At 40.5% G+C, this 20,767-nt stretch overlaps 1 protein-coding gene across 1 annotated transcript in view; it reads right to left on the bottom strand.

Annotated features, from left to right (window-relative positions):
- Window positions 1-161: 161 nt before the first annotated feature.
- Window positions 162-20,767, bottom strand: part of nin (ninein (GSK3B interacting protein)) — a 34,446-nt gene continuing 13,840 nt past the window's right edge. Inside the window, exons 6-28 of the mRNA XM_080751016.1 lie at window positions 20,163-20,338; window positions 19,733-19,879; window positions 19,352-19,519; window positions 19,039-19,175; window positions 17,192-17,332; window positions 16,301-16,475; window positions 15,836-15,946; window positions 15,543-15,632; window positions 14,921-15,056; window positions 14,690-14,811; window positions 13,236-14,335; window positions 10,408-12,702; window positions 9,629-9,727; window positions 9,466-9,535; window positions 9,185-9,331; window positions 8,980-9,096; window positions 8,184-8,330; window positions 6,766-6,945; window positions 6,457-6,576; window positions 5,975-6,088; window positions 5,478-5,567; window positions 1,705-1,815; window positions 162-383 (exon numbers count right to left, since the gene is read on the bottom strand). Coding sequence (XP_080607142.1) covers window positions 180-383; window positions 1,705-1,815; window positions 5,478-5,567; window positions 5,975-6,088; window positions 6,457-6,576; window positions 6,766-6,945; window positions 8,184-8,330; window positions 8,980-9,096; window positions 9,185-9,331; window positions 9,466-9,535; window positions 9,629-9,727; window positions 10,408-12,702; window positions 13,236-14,335; window positions 14,690-14,811; window positions 14,921-15,056; window positions 15,543-15,632; window positions 15,836-15,946; window positions 16,301-16,475; window positions 17,192-17,332; window positions 19,039-19,175; window positions 19,352-19,519; window positions 19,733-19,879; window positions 20,163-20,338 — 6,197 coding nt within the window. The 3' untranslated portion in view covers window positions 162-179. The remainder of the gene's footprint in view (window positions 384-1,704; window positions 1,816-5,477; window positions 5,568-5,974; window positions 6,089-6,456; window positions 6,577-6,765; window positions 6,946-8,183; window positions 8,331-8,979; window positions 9,097-9,184; window positions 9,332-9,465; window positions 9,536-9,628; window positions 9,728-10,407; window positions 12,703-13,235; window positions 14,336-14,689; window positions 14,812-14,920; window positions 15,057-15,542; window positions 15,633-15,835; window positions 15,947-16,300; window positions 16,476-17,191; window positions 17,333-19,038; window positions 19,176-19,351; window positions 19,520-19,732; window positions 19,880-20,162; window positions 20,339-20,767) is intronic.

Below are 20,767 nucleotides of genomic sequence, written 5' to 3'. Positions count from 1 at the left end.
AATATATTCTACTAAGTCATGTGGTGTGTATTCTGTGACAGTGGGCAGGCAAGGGTTGGAAATGTTGACCATATTCACACGTACGATGGTCATTTTGCTCTTCAAGTCATACTTGGGGGAGGGGGGGGGGGGGCATCTGGTGTATGTGAATACCCCAGATGGCTACCATGTGAATATGGTCAATAGTAAGGAGTCGTGGGTAGGGGTGAGGGGTTTAGATCACGCAGAATCTTATTGAGGCTGGAGATCTTCTCCTCGAGCAGGTAGTTCTTCTTCACTGCTATTTTGTGCCGCTGCTCCGTCATATCCAGGGTCTTCAAGAGATGGTCATTCTCCACGTAGAGGTCCTTGATCAATACATCTGCCTTGCTGTTCTTATGCAGCTAAACAGGTCAAAGAACATCAATGGTCAAGCATCAAGCCATGACGTTTTTGTTCTACATTCTATAATTCTATTTTCTATGATAACATGACAGCCCACAGAAGGGCTTTTCAGTTATCACATTTTAAACAGACAGCAAAGATGGAGTCATGTGAAAACTACAAAGTTTCACCCCCCCCCCCCCCTCCAAAAAAAGAAAACATAAAACCTCTGCCTTTTGTATAGATTAAAAAGAATGCACTGACACAATGACACAAAACAAAGTGCATATCTTCCTAAGAATATGGTTACCTCTTATTGACCCCTGACCATCTGGCGAGACCCTTTGGACATTATGTAATGGTCAGGAGAGGATATGATATGTACAGCACTGTGACATACATATTATATTATCATTATTGTATCTCTGCCAGGCCGGAATGGCTAGGATCAAGTTTTCACTCCTGCCCATCCGTATGTGTTTGTCTGTCTGTGAACAGCTAATCTTGGACACCGTTGGACAGATCAGTGTGAATTTTGCAGGCACACTCCTAGTAGGCCAAACCTCCATCCCATGTTTTCCAAATTAGCCTCATGGTGGCGTTATAACAGAACACTTTACGTTCTGGCCTATAATCCATTTCATCATATTTTTCATATTCTATGTTGATTGCCTTCCATTAGGCTTCCAAATTTTACAGGAGTCCCATTTGGCAAAAAAATGCTACAAATCATGGTTTTCATACTCCAAACAGATTGCCTGTAATTAGAATTACAAACATCCAATCATCCCCAAATTGGAATCACATGTTGAGGGTCTCTATAGACTCTTAGACTGTGCATAACTGTAATATAACATAACATGTGAAGGTGTTTCCAGTTCAAATCTGCAGCCGAGTCATTCAAATGAATCTATGGGAAACTAATGCCGGAAAAATAAATGTTTATGCCACCTTCTGGAAAAGGGAACTACAGTTGTGCAGAGCTCACCACCGAATGCACTTCTGCCCATACATAGGGGGTGACACAAACACAACGTTTTCTGTCATACAAACTCTATTTCGGCCCATAGCTTCCTCCTGTCCTGGTGGCTAAACCCCACAATTAACAACCTGGCCTGGCGGAGAATGTATACATTTTCAATTGTACCTTTGTTGTTATAGCTAGTACCTTAACATCATTAAAACTTTGTATTGTGCCATTTGTCCATTAAAATGTCCAAAAGAAAATGCACAGCTTACAGTAGTTGTCAACTGCAAATAATAGTCTCAAATGTAAAGGTTGGCGTCTTGAGCACGAAAGACCACAGAAATACATAAAGGAGATAAACTTGGCGGACAGACCTGGTCTTTCAGCTGGACAACCTTCTCTTTGAGCAGCAGCTTAACATTGTGCAGTGACAGTTCAATCTCTTTCAATCGCTCCTCCATGTTCCTCATCTTCCTCTCCCCACCCTGATGGGAGACAATATATTATTAAAGTCTCCCGCTGACAATTCAAGTTAATTTGTTATGGTCATTTTCATTAAGAGTTGTGGAAGTGTTATTAGACAAACAGGTTTCATTTGCTCTGAATTCTCTAGCCTACTGTAGCGCACAGTACCTTCATGTTAATACTTTCTTGAAGTGAAACACAAGCAGAAAATAGTTGAGAAGAGTCATAAATCATACACAGAAAGATAATTTCCAACTAGATGCTTTATTATTTGGTCTTGATTCCAGCATTTCTTGTACATTTCTGAAGGGTAGCAATGCACAACAAATTAAATAATAAATAAATAATAAATAATAGTATAAAATTGTGCTATTTGTATTGGGTACTTCTACAAAATAATTTAATGCATAAATAAATAAAAACAAATATTATTAATCCAATTTAAAAAAGGCAAATTCAATGAAATAAAATAGACACCAGATGGTACACATTGTGCAAAAGAAACCTTGAGCCTGGTAGACCGAGAGATTATAAATAATATGACATTACTGGAGACAAACACCAATTCTTAATGTTTGACAGTAACATTCTAATGAATATCAGCAATTAGAACACAATGTGTTCATAAGAGCAGAGAGGGGGGAAAAAACATACAGTAAACTAAACAGTGTATGAAGTGATGCAATTCGCTCCTTGGGTCAATCAGTACCAACAATTACAATGTAATAATGCATCAGACCCCCCCCCCCCCAAGACGATCAACACCAATGTTACTGTGTGACAAACAAACAAATACATGGAGACCAATCCATAAGCCCCCCCCCCCCCCCCCACAAGGATGACATGTGATTGACTATTGAAGACACATACTGTACAAGAAATCACCAAGTCATGATAAAGTAGGAGACAGTAACAGTACATGAGCATCCGTTGTAAAGCTGAATTCTAATGGGTTCCAGAGGTTGAAGAAACCAAGGAAAGCATACAATTCAGCTGTAAACGACACAGAAAAAAAAGCAGACGTACACGATCATGGTCCTAATCTATGAAAAAACTAGTTTACAGGGGGGGAAAGTGAACACTGATCCAGCACTTTGAGTTCTCTTCATATTTCCTTTAATTTATTAAAGAACTCATTCTAAAAACCCTAATTGGACATCAGCAAAGCCATGACAGAGGGTACACAAACAGGCTGGACGTGATGATTGTTGGAGAAGGCTCAAAGGGCTAAAGGATTTATTCATATTACATATAAGAATGAATAAGACCAAAACAACAATTTGAACAGTCAGTATGAATACAAAGTATTCAACAGCCAAACACAGATCTGGCCTAAAATGGCAGCCCTTGTTCATCATTAACGCAAACTCCAACAGTCTCTGTCTTAGCATCATACTGATGAATATACCCTGTCTTTTAAGCATCATATCAATGAGTAGTAGTACTACATACCCTGTCTCATATACCCTGTCGCATCATATCAATAAAACAAGTGCACAACAGAGGATTATATAAAAACATATGTCTTCTGTTAAAACCATTCCCTATAATTGGACAACCATTTAAATCTGTTTAATGTAAGAGGCTAAGAGGACTGGACCTCCATAACACAACATCCTTGTTGTATCTGGATAGTTAATTTTGTAACAGGCCCTCTCTAACTATCTTGAATTCTTAAGTTTTCTTTAAAAAGAAAATCTGAATCCCAGTTTGGGAAAACACCATGAGACCTCTCAGGGTTTTCCTGCCACCTAGCAGCAGTTGATTACGATTACACATTCATGCCTTTGAAAAAAAGACAGGTTTCCAAATCTCGGTCACATCTGACCGTGTTCATGTTTCTCCAGTGAATCTGGAGATAGAGGTGGGCATGTACATAGTACTACATATCTTCACTCCCTGTGTTCTGAAAAGCTTAAAGCGGTGAAGAGCGATAGAAGCGGTGAAGAGCGAGAGGAGCAGAAGTAACGAGTTCAGATGCTGATATCACAATCCTCCGATCCTCCGGTAGCTGTCTGCATGAACTGCCCGCTGTTCCGGACTGGCCCCCTGGAGAGAAAAGGCAAGTACTTTTCACCAACACTCAACCTGTCTCCTCTTATCCTTAAAATGGACTGCTACCTGCTATCCATTTATAGTAACCTAAACGACTATGATGAGATGATTTCATGCTATAGCTGAAGAAACACTGAACAGAGCATTATTAAAATCTATCAGTGAAAAATTATGCGGTTTACAGCTAATGCAGAACAAAGACAACTATCTAGTAGGAAGTGATGGTTCTGTTTGAGCTCTGATCTAGTGGGAAGTGATGGTTCTGTCTGAACTCTGTAGAGGGTAACAAGTGGCAAACAGACTCCAAGACCACACCCATGAGAGCACAACACTTCAGTCATTTCAATCCCAAGACGGAAAAGAAGCACAGGGAACAGAAAACACACATGGAAGAAGCCACAATCTAAACACCAAACCCAAAAAGCAAACACGCTCTACACACAACGTGATGGTATGAAAACAGATGTAGTGATGAAAAAAGTAACAAGGAAACACCACAACAAGGACAACAGCAAACCCATCATATGAATGAAAAGGAAGTCATAATGGCAGAGGCATCTCGTGAATGTGGGGCATCATGCCAAAATATAACCCAGTTCAGGTGCTTCAAATGTTATAGCTCCAGTCAACAGTTAAAAATGTCATAGGTGCACGTGAGTTTGAAGTATAAAGGGCTTAAATAACTAGCCGAAATGAAAAAAATATGCTTTTCACTCGTTTAGAGCATATCCATAGACACAATGATGACAAAGTCCATTATAGTGTATTTTTTTACAGCAGATCCATAGACACAATGATGACAAAGTCCATTATAGTGTATTTTTTAAATACTAAAGTTAGTAAAAGTCCAATCTTAATTATTTCATGTCATACAAAAAAGGTTTTAAATAATTGCATAGGCATGTAATTCATCTTGAACTCATCTAACCAATTTCAAATAAAAACATGATGACAAGCGCCTGTCAATCACTCCACACAGAGCTATGATTCTAGACACTAGAGGGCAGTGCTACTCTGTTAAATACAATCTTGTTTTAAAGTTATACAGTACACTAAAATATGAAAGAAAGACACTGGTCTGTAAGTGTTTAAAGCACCTGAACAGAGTATTTCATATACAGCAGTCTGATTCAGCAGATTCTCCATGAGTGATAGAAACACAATGATATGATTGGGTTTATGTTTACTCCTCAATTAGCCCACATGCAAAATCAACAGATGTCAAGTACAGACTATGAATTAATGCTTTCTTTTAGCATCATCATGCAAAAGTCATTAATAATCACCAAGGAGTTTATCAATCACCCAATGAAATAATGAGGATACAGTAATATGAATGAGAAGCATTAATCACATTTGATGAGAGTGATTAATTATCGTAAACCTATGGTTCTAGAGTATTTTTAAGCTATGTGGATTGAACCAACTATAAAGCAGACCTGGGCAAAAAAATAAAACAAATAAAATAAAATGTTTTTACGTTTTATGTTGTTATTCTGGATCCCCCAACCTCAGAAAATGTTCTATCACTATGTGATGTTCAATTAATTGTTTTGAATCTTAAAGCAATTTTTAGTTCTATTTTTGCCCAGTTCTGCTGTTGGGGAACTATCTGGTTGCACTGTACCTGCATGTTGTCATCGTCTCCACGGTGCTGACCTCTCGGTACTCTGTGAGGTGATGGTGGCAGCATCCCAACAAACTGAGACTGCAATGTCTGTAGGCAATGGATGACAGAATAAAGACAGCATAGTGAATACATGTCAAGAGTGTTAATTTAACTGGTCCATTTGTAAAAATTGCATTCAGGGGGGAAAAAAGCAACGTTCCATTTGACTTGGAGCGGTTGCCCTGTCTCATGTTGCTCCTGCATATATGTTGTCTGTTGATGCTGATGAAAAAGTTGATACGTGTCGTGTATCAGGGCTTTTAAATGTATTTTGTCAACAGTTAACTGTACATTATGTCAAAATCCAATTACAATGGCATTGTAATGCATTCATTGTCGGAGTTCAAGGTTAATCCCCACCTTCCTCAAAACGTCAATCCTGGTGCATCCTCAAGAATTTAAGACAAAAACTGCTCAAGTACAAAAATGACAAAGTAGGAGGATGTAGTACTGACCTCTAACAGTTGGGAGGAGAGGTGGGCCATTTGGGCCTTTAGAGCTTCATTCTCCTGCTGCAGCCTCTCAACATTGTTTTCACCATTTTCACAGAGGAACTGAAGACATGTACACTGAAAACATTCAGTATGGTTAAAATAGTTTGACCACTTTAACCACTTACAAAAACAGACCTCAGTTGGCTCTGTACTTGGTCTGCCCTGCACCAAAATCGCTTTGCCAGAAATAGCCAATCTAAATAACTGACCTACAGTTGTGAATGTTTTTGCACATTTATACACATTCTGTTAATATTGAATGCAGGCCAGAATACATTTAATCACACATTTTCACAACTCAGAAACCAAATGTACACAATCCATCTGAAAAACCCATGAAAATCTCTAAATGAGCAGAAGATTGATCAATTAAAATAGCATTCGGATGAAGTTCTTGTTATAAGCCATAAATTAGACAATTTGTATATTTCTATAGTAGCTACCTTGGTCAGTTCTTTCTTGTCCTCCATCTCCTTTTTGAGAGCAGCATTTTCTTGTTCCAAGGCCTTGACCTTCTGTTTCTGTTGCTTCAAGGAAACAATGCTGGCCTCAAGCTGTCGAACCTTTGGATCCACAAAATGTAATGGTTCATTATACAGGCCCATGATCCAATTCCTGATTCTTAGTAATTTCCATGTTATTCTAAACCCAATAGAAACCCATGACACCACATCATTCCTCCACATCAAACAATCAAGAAGCTAAACTGTTTCCCTTATATTCAACATGGATGGTGACTGAGTGAGGCTCACCTTGTCCCTGGAGTGATCGAGTTCTCCTTTGGTGTTACAGACCTCCACCTGTAGCCTCTCATTCTCCTGCTTCAGCAGCTGCTGTTCCTGCTCCTGAAGTCGAGATATCTTCTCCCTGAACAGCTTTTTGTGCTGACTCTGGAAACCACTGGAGTTCAGGGTCATCTCCAGGACATGGTTCTAAAGCAAATCCAGAAGAACAGTTAAAGGACGACTTCACCACTTTTCAACGTATCCTCATATAATTGGTCCTCACTAATGTTAAAGATAAAATAGCATTTTTCTGAATGAACAAGCTTTCCTATTTCAGAGACTAAAGACACAAATCTGTTGAGTCTTTTGAACGGCTCTTTGAAATGAATGAATGATGGAATCCGGTTCACGTTCCTTTCTAATGAACAGTGTTGGGAAAATAACTCAAATTCTTTACTTAAGTAAAAGTATCAATGCTGTAATATAGAAATACTCTGCCACAAGTAGAAGTTCGGCATTAAAATGCACTTGAGTAAAAGTACAAAAGTATTGGTATCAAAATGTACTTTAAGTACCAATAGTAGAAAGTACTCATTATGCATTATTCCAATGAGTAAAATGTAGAAAAGTCATTTGAAAATAGCAGATCTACAAGCTCACAATGCGTCACGTGTTGTGACGCATTGTGAGCTTGTATATCGGCTATTTTCAAATGGCAGGTATATACCTATATATGTCTGAAATAAATGTATATAAGGTTAAAGTTGTACTATGTAACTTTTTTTATAAAACAAATCTTAAAATTCTCCTAACTATTAAATCACAAAAGTTTTAGAATATCCGCGCCGTGAATTTCAGCCTGTAAAGCCTTCTCTATATGTAAACTGAGATCCTTGCCGTGGACCGGATCTCGCGCCAAAATTGCGTCATCACACTACCGGCCAATCACAGCGAGGGTTATACAACTGCCGGCCAATCACAGCGCATCTTGAAGTGGGGTCGCTATGGCAGCCATATTTGTTGTCGCCCGTTTGTACCATCCCTTCTCTAGGTAATTTCGCCTACCAGGCAGGGTGAAGGAGTCCGTATCTCTGGAATTACTGAACGCACAGGAACAAGGGACCCCTTAAAAGATAGATCTCAGCGAGGTGGAGGCAGACGCGGGGGTCTGAAGGTACGAAAAACGGACGAAAGACGCGGACGCGACCGCGGTTTGCTATAGGGCTAATGACCACTAGTTGGGCAACTTACACAGTATGGCTTTAAGTTATTTGTAATTATAATCAAAATCTACAAAGTAACTAGTACCTAGAATGAGCCAGTCTTTTTTGAACGGCTCTTTGAAAGGAACGGATTCCAGAGATTCGGCTCACTTCAAAGAGCCACAAATCCCATCTCTATAGCTTACTAATATAATGTGTTACTGTTATAGAAAAGTAGTTTACTTTATCATTGGCATTCTGCAGCTGTTTGTGTAGGGAGAGGACTTCCTGTCTGAGGGTCTCCTTCTCCTGCTGGATGGCACGCAGGTCTGACTTGAGACGAGCATTCTGAAGGTTGACAAGTTGCACAGATTCATCCACTGTCTGAACCTACAGGTGAAAACCACAAAGCAAGTTGAGACCAATTTCTTCTCAGAGTTTACATTTTAGCTTGTCATTTTAAATCCCAACTTTATTGAAGATAAAAGGCTCATCGGGCCATACTTTCTTCTTTTTTTTCACATTTTTACAACTGGGTTACTATTGCTGCTAACCCAGACTTGTTGGTCTAGGGGCCTAGGGAGGGTGCAGACAACCACATATCCTCCAATACACATGGAGCTGTTTCTCCTATAGTATTCTAGACTATAGGAGTAATACTGACTCCATAGACAAACAAACAGAAAAAGTACCACAATTGGAGGAACATGATATCATTCTCTGTCCCGCTCCCTGCTGAGTGCCTGAATAAACCCACAAGTGACCTTTAGATGTGAAAGCCATATTATGTATAATAATAATCAAACCTCCTTGTACAGTACATGATACATGTTTCAGGTGTCTTGAGGCTTAAAGCTCAAGGCTACTTCAATCAGTCTCCTTCCTTTGATTGCATTTTGCCTTTATCAATGGAGTGGATTTAGCATATGTATTTCATAGAGATGGCTCTCCTTAGAATTTGTACAGTCAGAGTTTGCACATCTGAACTCTAATGGTGCATTGTATGGATCCATTACTGAGCCATTAATTCAAGGCTTACCTTCTCCCTGAGGGCACAGAGCTGCTGTGTTAGCTGGGAATTCCTTCCCTCCAGGTGGACTGTGTCCTCCAGAGCTTTGGTCAAGTCAGCCTCCAGGGCAGACACACACGCTGACATCTAAGACAGAACATCCACTAATTATCTAACCACCACAACTACCATGACACTACAACAACTACAAGGCTATCGTGAGCTATTGTTTTACCTGGGTCCTTTCTTCAGCAGGCACACACTCTCGCCGCTCAGTTTCTTTTATCAATACAGCCAGTTGCTGGCTAAGTGTCTCCACCCTAGCAGCTTTCTGGGCATTCTCTTCCTCCAGTTGCTGGCTCCGTAGATATAAACCTGAGATCTACAAAAGAGCACAAGCAAAGATGTTTCACATACGTCGAACAAATGGGAAATTAACAAGCAGTCGAGCACAGATCGAGCACAGAAAGCTGAAGATGGAGTCATGTACAAAGCTTAATGGGTCACTCCTCTTACCTGTTTCTTGAAAGTCTCTGCCATCTTTTGTGCAGACATCTTCTCTTTCTTGAGGCGTTCCAGTTTCTGTCTAAAATTACAGGACAAAGGAGAATGTCATTTTATTTCATTTTAAACTAAATATTGGAAAGGGTATTCCATGTTAAACTATTTTGCTTCTTACTTTAAGTCCCTGTAGGCCTCTCTTAAGTCCTCTTCTTTGAGTGTAGCGATCTTATGTTGGAGGACATGGTTTTCTTCAGCAAGACGATTTGTCTCAGTACTGAAAATATTAAAAAAGAGAACATTATGATTATATGAAATATTGTTAATACAATTGAACTGGTCCAAATGTTCCATATTGTCGCTGTCAGATGTAAACCTTGTATGTTTCAGAAATGGAAAACAGAACTTGTGTTCCATGGATCAAATATAGTTACTTAGCCACAAGAGCTTGTTAATACTTTTCATTGGTTAAATATTTATTACAAAAAAGAAGAAGCTAAAGTAGCAGATCTACAAGCTCAGGTGTCATAATGCAGTGAGTTGTGATCTTGTAGATCAGCTACAGTATTTTATAAATTAGCTTTTTATTTAAAAAAAAAAGAAAAGTGAAATAGGGATACTGCCTAACAGCGACTATACAGTATATTACAATACAAAACAGTGGAAGTGTAATCTACACCACCAATACCTAAATCCAACATCACAGTGAACTAGGGAGGTTCTACATTTACAACATGCACTTATGAAGGTGATCTGTTTGGAATTAAGCACTTGAGCCATACAGTTGTCACATTGAAAGAGGTTTTCAATGTCTCAAGTAGTACAACAGCAGCACTACATTGTGCTAGGAATGGGAATTAGGTGTGGTCTCAATGAGCAACGCTTGACGAGAGGGAAGGGATCACAGAGGCTACTGCAGACAAGGAAGGACAGGATCCTAGTTTTTCTCCAAGTTACCTATGAGCCTGCATTCTCTCAGTTAACGTCAGCGACTTGCCCTGCAGCTCTGTGAGTGCGCTGCGAAGTTTGCCATTTTGCTTCTCGAACTCCACACAGCAGTCCTCCAGGTCAGCCACCACCTGGATCTTGGCCTCCATGTGGCAGTTCAGGTCATGCTGAGAATCATCAGCTGAGGTCTCAGAAGATCTAGATTCAGGGTCTTGAGGCAAGGCCATAAGGATTTCATTATGCCCCTCCAATTCAGTGACCAACACCGACAGCTTACTGTTCTCCTCTCTCACCATGGCAATCTCATTTACCAGCGCAATCTGCTGATCCTGGAATTCATGGACAATGTGCATTCTGCTCTCAAGGTCCAGAACCTTTTCTTCTAGTTCACAGTTCTGTTCCTTTAGTTTGTCATTTTCCTGAACGGAGACTTCATATTTAAGCTGCATGGCTGCCATCCTTAAGGCCTTTATCTCAAGCTCTTTGGTCTGCTCCATTATCAACAGCATTTTAACTTTGAGGTTATAGTTTTCCTCTAATGCATGATTGCCAGCTTCAATCTTCTCACCGCTGTGGGCCAGAATATTCTCTAATGTGTTGGTTTTCTGTTGAAGCAAGTCTGTTTTCTGGTACAGAAGAATATTCTCTTCAATAGCATTGCTATACAGGGCTTGTAGTGTACCGAGAGAGCAGGCCAGCTGTTCACAGGGATCATTGTGATTCTGGGGTTCAAGGGACTCGGGGGAATAGTTGTTTTGCTCATCAGCAGCTTCACTTGAGTCTCTCAATTCTTCACCGAGTAGTTCAATTTCAATTCCTTGATCGTCAGAGTTGCCTGCTAAACAATTCATCTTAGCGTTCTCCATCTTAGCGTTCTCCTGATAGATCAGTCTATCAGGGTCAAGTGTGGCCTCTGGAGCTGAGGATTCAACCGCAGTCTCAATATATGGCTCCACGTTATGGGAAGGACATTCATCTTCTTCAGCTGGGCCTTCTTGGGGTTTATTGTCCTCATCACATGATTCATGGGCTACAGGATTCTCACAGTCAACTACATCTTCACCAGCGTTTTCATTTTGTAACACCTGAGGCAAAACCTTAGAGGACCTGCCATTATCTTTGTTTTCAACAACGTGCTGCTCATCTTCAGCATCCACATTATGATTCTCTGGAACTGTGTCTTGTGGAACATGGCCATCTGATGGTTCATTTGGGTGTTTAGCTTCAATCCGAGTTCCAAAACACGATTCCCAAGCTTGTTCATCTCCTGCAGTGCCTCCTCCTGAACACGCCTCATTTTCACTTTGCTCCTCAGCACAATCAGTGTTTTCAGGACCTTCTTTTATTAAATCAGGTGCGTCAGTTGTCATCTCTGTATCTTCATCTTGCCCTTGATTTTCAGCAGACTCTGAGGCAGTGGATAAATACTTGTTTAGCTCACATTCTATCTTCTTAACTTTAATGCTCAGAAGGTCTCGCTCTGCTATGAGTCCAACTCTTTCATTCTCTTGCATCTCACAGCAAGACAGGTTATCCATTAACTTATCCTCAAGGATAGATATGTTTTCTAGTAGCTCTTGCCTCTCAAGATCAAAGTCCTCCGCTGCCTGTTTAAGAAGTCTCTCCAGCTCTTCAATCTTCATTTTTAAATCATCACGCTCAGTTAACAGGTCAATTCCCTCCTCAATCTGCTTCTCAGATATAGAAATAGCTTCTTTGTACTTTGCGTTGAGTTCTGACAGGCTCATCTGAAGTTCTGCCCTCTCTTGTTTAAAATCTTCCACTGCTTGGTTTAGCAGAAGCTCAGCCTCAAGTGCTTTACTGTCAGACTGGGCCAGGAGTTCATCTTTGGTCTTCAAACTGTCCTGAAGCCTGTTGTGGAGGTCATTCAAGTGCCTACTCAGCTCTATTTCTTTGGTCTGGGTTGAACTGACTAAGTTATCTAGCTCATTTTGGAGTTCCTTGTTCCTTGTGACAAGTGCTTCCATTTCCTTCTTATGGCTCCTCTCTTGTTCCTCTTGTTCCTTTGCCCTCTCCTGGCTTGCAGCCTCTCGCTCTTGCTCCATGGCTTCTCGCATCAGTGTTTTTTGCTGGGCTGCCTCATGGAGGGCCATCTCCATCTCGGTCTCCCATTTGTGTTTCTGCTTGGTGTGGTTTTCAGAGAGAGTCTTCAGCTCGGTCTGGTAGTGCTGCTCGAGCTTTAGCACGTCAGCTTGAAAACGCTCTGTGACAGATTCTTGTTCACCTGAGAAACGATCTTCCACATCTTTGATTTTCTTGGTGAAGTGGTTCTCAAGTTCCCTCCTGTACAGTGTTAATCAGTGATAGTTATGGGCACAGTTGCTAACTTTTAAACAGAATAAGAAACCTCAAACACTCCTTTCATAACTTACATAGCATGGTTCAAATGTTACACCTTTCCTCAACAAAATACTTTAGCAGACAATATGTAATTGGCAAAATGTCATATGGCTGTGCGATGACAACCAACCTAGCGTCAAAAATGGTGTTGACATTGACGAGGCTGTTGTGCAATAATATTTCACACAGCAAAAAACACAGGAAGGGAAGTGTGAAATACAGAGTTCCAGAAGCACATGCACACAATGTGCAAACACAGAAGAAGCGATCCCTAAAGCGTAATCTCTGAGCTAATCTGTTTTGCCCTACTATTGAAAATTGGTTGACTTTGCAACTGGTTGCAAAGTCACATGGTCATTATTACAGCACATAGCTAGTTTAATTTCATCATCCGCATAACCCAGGCAGGATTGTGACGTGGATAAAATGGACTGGACAATGACATGGATTAAAATGATAAACATCAGTACTCTCACCTCTCCACAGCGATGTCCTCTCGTAGTTGGTCCAGCATACCACCCAGTCTCTCCCTCTCCTCACTGTGCTTGGTAGTCAGCTCCCGCATGGCTACCCTGTGGCTCTCTTGCAGGTGAGCCTTCTCCTCCTCCAGCCTCCTCTCTGCCCCCTTCCTCTCAGCTTCTAGCTTCTCCCTCTCTTTCTTCAGTTGATCCTGGAGCATCCGCTCATAACTTTCCTCCAGTTGCAACTTCTCCCCCTCCCACTCCTCCCTCAGCACCCCCTCTCTCTGCTCCTGCTTCAGTCTCTCCTCAGTCAGTCTGGTACGCATCATGTCTTCGTGGGCCTCCTGAAGCTCAGCTAGCTCAGTCTCCCACTCCTCCTTGAGCTTTCTCTCCTTCTCCTCCTGCTCTTTGAGGAGTCTCTGTATCCCCTCTTCCAGCTCAGTCTGCAGAGCCTCATTGCTCTGATCCTTCATCTGCCCCTTCTCTTTTTCCCACTCCTCCGTAAGCCTCCTCTGTAGCTCCTCACGTTCTCCTTGAAACCTCACACTCACCTCTTCTAACCTGACCTTCAACTCTTCCTCGTGACTTTGTTGCAGTTGTTCTTTTTCCCTTTCCCAATCCTCCAATAACCTCGCCTGCACATTGGCCCTCTCTTCCAGCAGTTTGGTCCTATGCTCTTCAAGTGTGGCCTTTAACAGCTCTTCATGCTCCTCGTCTGTTCTATTGAGCGCCAAGGCGTGCCGTTCTTTCAACCGCTCTATCTCAGTGTCCATGTTCACCTCTGTCTCAGCCTGATGGAATTCTAGGGATTTTAGCTGCTCCTCCAGGTCTGTGATATGGGTATGGGCCTCCAGTAGTCGTTGGCTAAGTTTTGCAACTTCTTCCGCTTGCAGGCTCTCTAGTTCTTCCCTCTCCCCAGCCTGCTTCTGCTCTATGTTGGCCCGCTCTTGCTCCATTAGGTCTAGCTGCTTCCGTAGCTCTTGTTCGTGATTCTGAATGCCAGAAATCTCCTCCTTCAGAGCACGGACCTCTTCCTGGTATCGGAGTGTTACAGCAGCCTTCTGCTTCTCGTGAGCTGCTCGCTGTTCTTGTACCATCAGATCAAATTCATTGACCTGGAATTATATGTGGAGGAAACAGCTGATCAATCAAATGTAATCAGTGAAAATTAATTTAATTTCCATAGCAATATTTGTTTCATCACTACTGATGAGTATCTTGAGAAATCTGATCGCAGAAGAACACTAAGATGGACCTAATATTATATTGCTAATTATTATGTCCATGAATTAAATACAGAGGGCTTTCAACGTAAAAAAGACCGTAAAAGGTCTTATTTGAGATGTTACTTTTAGGCAGGGTGTTTAACTGTGCTTGTACTGTACTACATTTCAATTGTATTGACTATACTTGTACTGTTCTCCATTTTTGTCTAATAAAATAATCAAATCAATAATCAATAGACTCACCTTGCTTTCCAACTGAGCCCTGAGATCCTCCACCTCCCGAAGATGCTGCTCCTTTACATGCTCTAGCATTAATTCTGCCTCGAGTGTCATGTTAAATGGCTGTCCATCCTCTGAGCCTAGGCCTGCAAATAAAAGTGCAAATATAGCAGTTAGAATGAGGTAGCACTAGTAAAGGCAGAGTATGTTCTATGCAAACCTCTTATACAACATGTGTATCACAATGAGGCCTACCTGGGTCGGACTCCATACCAGGGCTCTTGCTTTCCAACTCTTCCGAGAGGGGTTTGCTACACAGCTGAGGAACACGGCCAAGACTGTGGAACTCCTGCAGCTCTGATTGCAACTCATCAATACGATCTTGCAGTTCCTGCAAAACAAGAATACCCTCGTGTACAGTATATGTATAACCATATCGTCGTTGTCGGGTGGAAACCTTGTATGTCCAAAACCGTTTGTTTTGCATTATCATTTTGAAAATGATTTAAACTAGTGAAAACAGACGATCTACAAGCACACAACGCCTCGTTGTGTGCTTGTAGATCTGCTGTTTTCACTACTTTTGTGCGACGGCCTTGTATGTTGAAGCAGGGCTTTACTTTGCGAAATAACGTACACATTTGAAACTTGGAGATACAAGGTTTCCACCCGACAACGACGATATGCAAATGTGATTATCTCTAATGTACAGGTTATGTATATACACACCGTCGCTATCGGGCAGACACCTTGTATCTCCTATTTCCAACATTTTATGTTTTTTTTTACATTAATGCCCCACTTCATCATACCAGTGAGTGTCACACAAAAGTTGGGAAAATAGCACATATCTTTTAGGTGGAATGATTGTAATTACCCTGCATTGAGCCTCATAGCTGCTGCGTAACTGTTTGATACGTTCTTCCTGGAGGAGGTAGTCTGCGCTACCAGGGTCCAAGTCCCCAAACTGAAGGACAGAAGATGAGTCACAATTTAGGCATCTAGCAGACGGTTTAAATCAGTGTCAACAGTGGATCTTGCACTTTAACAATGACCATTAAGAGAGAGGATATTCCAAGAACACAATATACCTACATACAAAACACAACATACTATAAAGCCATTAATTCATATTTACTGTATATATGCACAGACAACACCATGTGGTACCTTTTCCTTGACAATTTTATCCAAGTGTTCCTGGAGTTTAGCCATTTGATTCTGTGCCTCCACTAGTTTCTCAGTGCTGTCCAGCAGCTCCATTTCGACACGTCTATTTTCCTGAAAGCAGGAAACCATGACATCAAAATCAACACTTTCAAGCTTAAAGGAGCTATAGTCAACTTTTTCTTGAAAAACGGATGCTAAAATAAAAATAATGTTTTGAAAATATCTTATAAAAAAACAAGCTTCATATATGTGTTTCTATTAAAAAATTACCACAAAAGGTGTAAAATAATGATAAAATAATAATTTTGGCCATTGTCAGACCGACACTTTGTTTACATTCTAGTCTATAGACTAGGACGTAAACAAAGTGTCGGCCCTACAATGAAAAAGTTGACTATAGCTCCTTTAAGTACTTGTAGGTTATAAAATATAATATTGGCCAACAATGCGACCAAACAACTTTACCTTCACAGCTATGGAGAGGTGGTCTCTGAGGAAGGTTTCATCCCCCCTGATCTTCTCCAACTCTGCCTCCAGTTCCTCACGCTGCAGGCCAGCCTGCTGCTGAATCTGATCCATCTCTTTGATCAGCTCTGACCGCACCGCTAACACCTTCTCCTTGTGGTCCTGCTCCAGTTTCCTGTAGACACAAACATAAAAGTACCATAACTGCGGTCATCCAAAAAACACTAAATTGTGCATCAAAGTAGTAATTACTAGTAAAAACCACTACAAAGCTGTGCTGGAAAACATTTTCTTACTTAGTAGTTCACCCCCAAAATGACTTTTTTTCTATTGATTACTTATGCCATGGAGACTTGAGTTCAATCATATTTTCTTTTTTTTTCATTTTAGTTGCATTCCTAAGACAATCATTTCATTACAATAAATGTACCCCCATTGATTCCGGATGGGGACGCAAATGCATTTGGGTCCCCATCCGGAATCAATGGGGGTAAATTTACTATAATCCAATTTTTGTCTTAGGAATGCGAATAATACAAACATTTTTTATTGAACTCAAGTCTCCATGGCATAAGTAATCAATAGAAAAAAAGTCATTTTGGGGGTGAACTACTCCTTTTTTTTTTTTTTTAAATAAAGATTTGTTTTGGGGCTTTTTATGCCTTTATTGACAGGACAGTAGACTGACAGGAAATGGGGAGAGATGGGGAATGACGTGGCAAAGGTCGTCCGGATCGGGAATCGAACCGGCGACGCCAGCAGGCATCATAGCCTAGTATGTGTTATGCGCCTTGACCACCAGGCCAGCGGGCGCCCCAGAACTACTCCTTTAAAATGTGCCTTGCACGTTGAGCAGCACACACACATATTTCACAGTGGAGAGAGAGTTACCTGATATTGAGGTTATTCGTGCGCTCAATGGCAGAGTGGTGCTCATCCACCTCAGCTGCCAGCTGACTCTTCAGCTTCTCTGCTTTCTCCAAGTCCGAACGAATCTTCTCTTTCTCCCTGAGTTCACGGTCTACACGCTCACTGAGAAATAACACAACAAGGAACTTTTATAAACAGAAATATGTGAAAGGGCAAACATGTGTGAGCAAGAATAAAGCAAGAATTGCTCGTCGTCTTGATAAATACAAATGTAATGATCAATAACATACACTATATACATAGTACTCTCATTACATTTTTTTGTTATGTTTATTTTTGTTTTTCATTTTTTTTTTATATATATATCTTTATTCATGTCACATATGTTTCAACATTGTACATTAAACAAGTCAATATTGCAAAGACATTCTTTTTCTTTTTTTCCCCTTTTCCCCAACCCTCCCCCCATATTGCTATCATTAATCACTCCTTGAAAAATAATAAAGACAGTAACAATAAAAGTAAATACAAAACAATAAATCAGCGTACACAATATGCACGATAGTCTGTTTTTCATTTTTTAAAGAGACATACAAAACAACATATACAGGACAATAATATGCTACATACAGACGAAACAAGCAAAAAAGAAAATACAACATACAGAAGAAAAAAAAAACACAAAAAACCTGACACTAACACGACACATAAGAGTATTAAATAATTATTATAGAAAGAGCACATATACTATTTACACCCAGAGTCCTATGCCGTAAGGCCGGACAAATGACTGCAGAGGAAATGCAGCTACCCCACACCTGGTTCCTCCATTAAATAAGAGAGATCATTGCCCTTGACATACTGGATAAAGTTCCCCCATATTTTCTCAAATAGCTCTTGTTTGTGCACGGATCGTGCACGCCCATGCACCATATATGCATCATATGTGTAGTACTTTTTAACAGCTTTCAAACAAAAAAATCCGCTTGGAAATCCGTTCAGGCATTCATGAGATAGAAGCCTTCAAAGTCAGACAAAACAAACACTGCCACCTTCCAAATTTCTAGTGCACGGATCAATTTTTAGTGCACGGATCGTGCACGCCCATGCCTAGATCATGCACCATATGTGTAGTACTTTTTAACAGCTTTCAAACAAAAAAATCCGCTTGGAAATCCGTTCAGGCATTCATGAGATACAAGCCTTCAAAGTCAGACAAAACAGCCATTTTTGACATTTTGACAGATGTGTTTGTTATGGGGCTAAACATGCAATTTCGCAATTGCGATCATGCCTAATACATTTGAGGCATTTTTAGAATTTTTTTTACAAAATGGCTTCCAACTCGGGAAACTCGGGCTGTGGCAGCCTGGGAGTACTGTCATAACTCGTGAAACTCGTGCCTTGGCAGTCAATGAGTTAAGAGTGTATGTGATTCTTTCTAATGGAAGGCACAAAGACAGTTCCTTAAACCACTGAGCGATGCTAGGTTTCCCTGTCTTTTTCCATGAAAGGGCGATAACCCTTTTGGCTTGTAGGAACCCAAGGTCCAGAAATGTTATCTCGCAATTTTTTATCTTATGGCCAATCGGGTAAAGGCCTAATAAGAAGAGTTTTCTCATTACATATTTTGCCCTAAAATAGGTACATTTCCACAGCTCATGGTTGTCATTTAGTATAATCACCTACTATTTGATTACAATCCCCACTAAGATGTCCAAGATCAAATACTTTAAAATACTGTATACTCTTATTTTGCTGTGCAATTATTTTATTTTCTGCATGCTGTTTGTTCATAGCCTTTTCATGTTTTGTTTGTAAATATTCTAACAGCAGTGCATCATAAAAGAAATAAGACTTGTACTCACAGGAGATGCCTGATCTCTGCTTTGAAGCTTGCCAGTGCCGCCTGGTGAATCCCATTCTTGGTAACAAGCAGCTCATTCTCCAGGGCCATGGTTAGTTCACAGAGGTTCAGTTTTCCATCCAAGCTGAAATCCAAGGCCTACAAACAAATACAGACATGTATCATCTTGGTTGTATTATGGTTTGGTTTCCTTTTTCAGCTCTCAACAGAACACATGGGGAAGGTAGGAATCAGGTTAAATATTGGCCAGGTCTCCCTTTCAATGTGCAAATAAAATAAATTAAAATATATAAATATATAATAAGAGTACGTACCTGCAGGATTTCCGTACTGTTTTCAATGCCCTCCTCCATCCAGGCATCTAGGATGTATTCAACAGGTATGTAGCCAGTCCCATCATCCAGTGTGGAGAAGAGACGCATGCCTATGGTACCCGTCATAGCAGAGGGAGTGACAGTCCTGCGTCCTACCTCATCAAAGGGCTGCAATTGGGAGACTCTCTCAGTGAACTCAAACATGGATAAAGGATGAGTTTGCAAACGTACATTTCTAAAGAGAAGCCCAATTCAATATGGTTTGACCCAAGTTCTCATAACGATGTCCGTTACAATAATTGTCTACGTTACACAATAAGGAATAATGGTTTGATCCGATTTGCTGTATTATTATATTATATCAATACAGTAGTAGCTCACCTGTGTTGAGTGGAGTCTTTTAAACTGTCGGTAAGACGTTGAGGCTGAAGGTGTAAGTGGCGTACTGTGGCTCACCACCCTGGTAACAAACTCCTGAACAGTCATGGCTCCATCTCCACTGAGACTCTGGAGTACGTCAACTGTTACCTGTTATCCAGTTACAAAGATTTGACCTTGAACACTTAAACATTGGAAAATAATGTTTGCTTTACATTCTTTTCCTTTTTTTTTCACTCAAATTGAGCACATTTCAAGGCAAAAAGACAAATTATTTTTAAAATGATTCCCCTACTGTAGGTCCGTAATAATAATAACTAATTTATATAGTGCCTTTCGACAAAAATAAACACACTATTTTTCAAAAGCCTGAGTGAACAAGTGTCTCTGTGCGGAGACTGAAGAGACTGTGAGAAACCTTTTAACTGCTCACCTCCAGCCCCAAGTGATCACAGAGACCAAGCAGTTCATTGTGACTTGCACATCCATCCCATGACAGAGCCAGCTTGTCACAGGCTTCCCGTATCCTACCCTCCAATTGCTCGGACACAGGCACGATGGAACCCCTAGGAGTGCTTGGATCATCAGGATTCCAGAGATGCATCTGGCCTGTACACACAGGGTGAGAGAGTCAATCATATAATCGTAACATCACTAGTTTGATTCTGACTGGATAAACTCACATTTATTTTCCTGTCTCTCTACAACGTCCAAATATCCAATTATAATCTTTATTAGAAACAATGTCGATTTGGCGCTATCCTACTATAATATTAGCAAGTCTGTCCTTCCTTCTGTCTGTCCTCATTTGTCTTTCGGTTCATAGTCTACACACATCCCTGAGTATGGACTAGTTTATGAGTGAATCATCGTCATTTTAGAATCTATGGAATTTGACCAGACAATAGGGCTTTGGCTTCTTTGTTACACATACTCCGAATTACTTGTTAGCAATGTTGGTGATCTTTTGGGAAATAAAGTGAAAGTGAAGGTCTGTTTAATAAGTTAATAACATACACACTGCACAACAGCACAAAA

The sequence above is a fragment of the Nannobrachium achirus genome (genome assembly GCF_963921795.1).
Source record: "Nannobrachium achirus genome assembly, chromosome: 20".
Classification (NCBI taxonomy): Eukaryota; Metazoa; Chordata; class Actinopteri; order Myctophiformes; family Myctophidae; genus Nannobrachium; species Nannobrachium achirus.
This window is presented reverse-complemented; position numbering and strand designations above follow the sequence as displayed.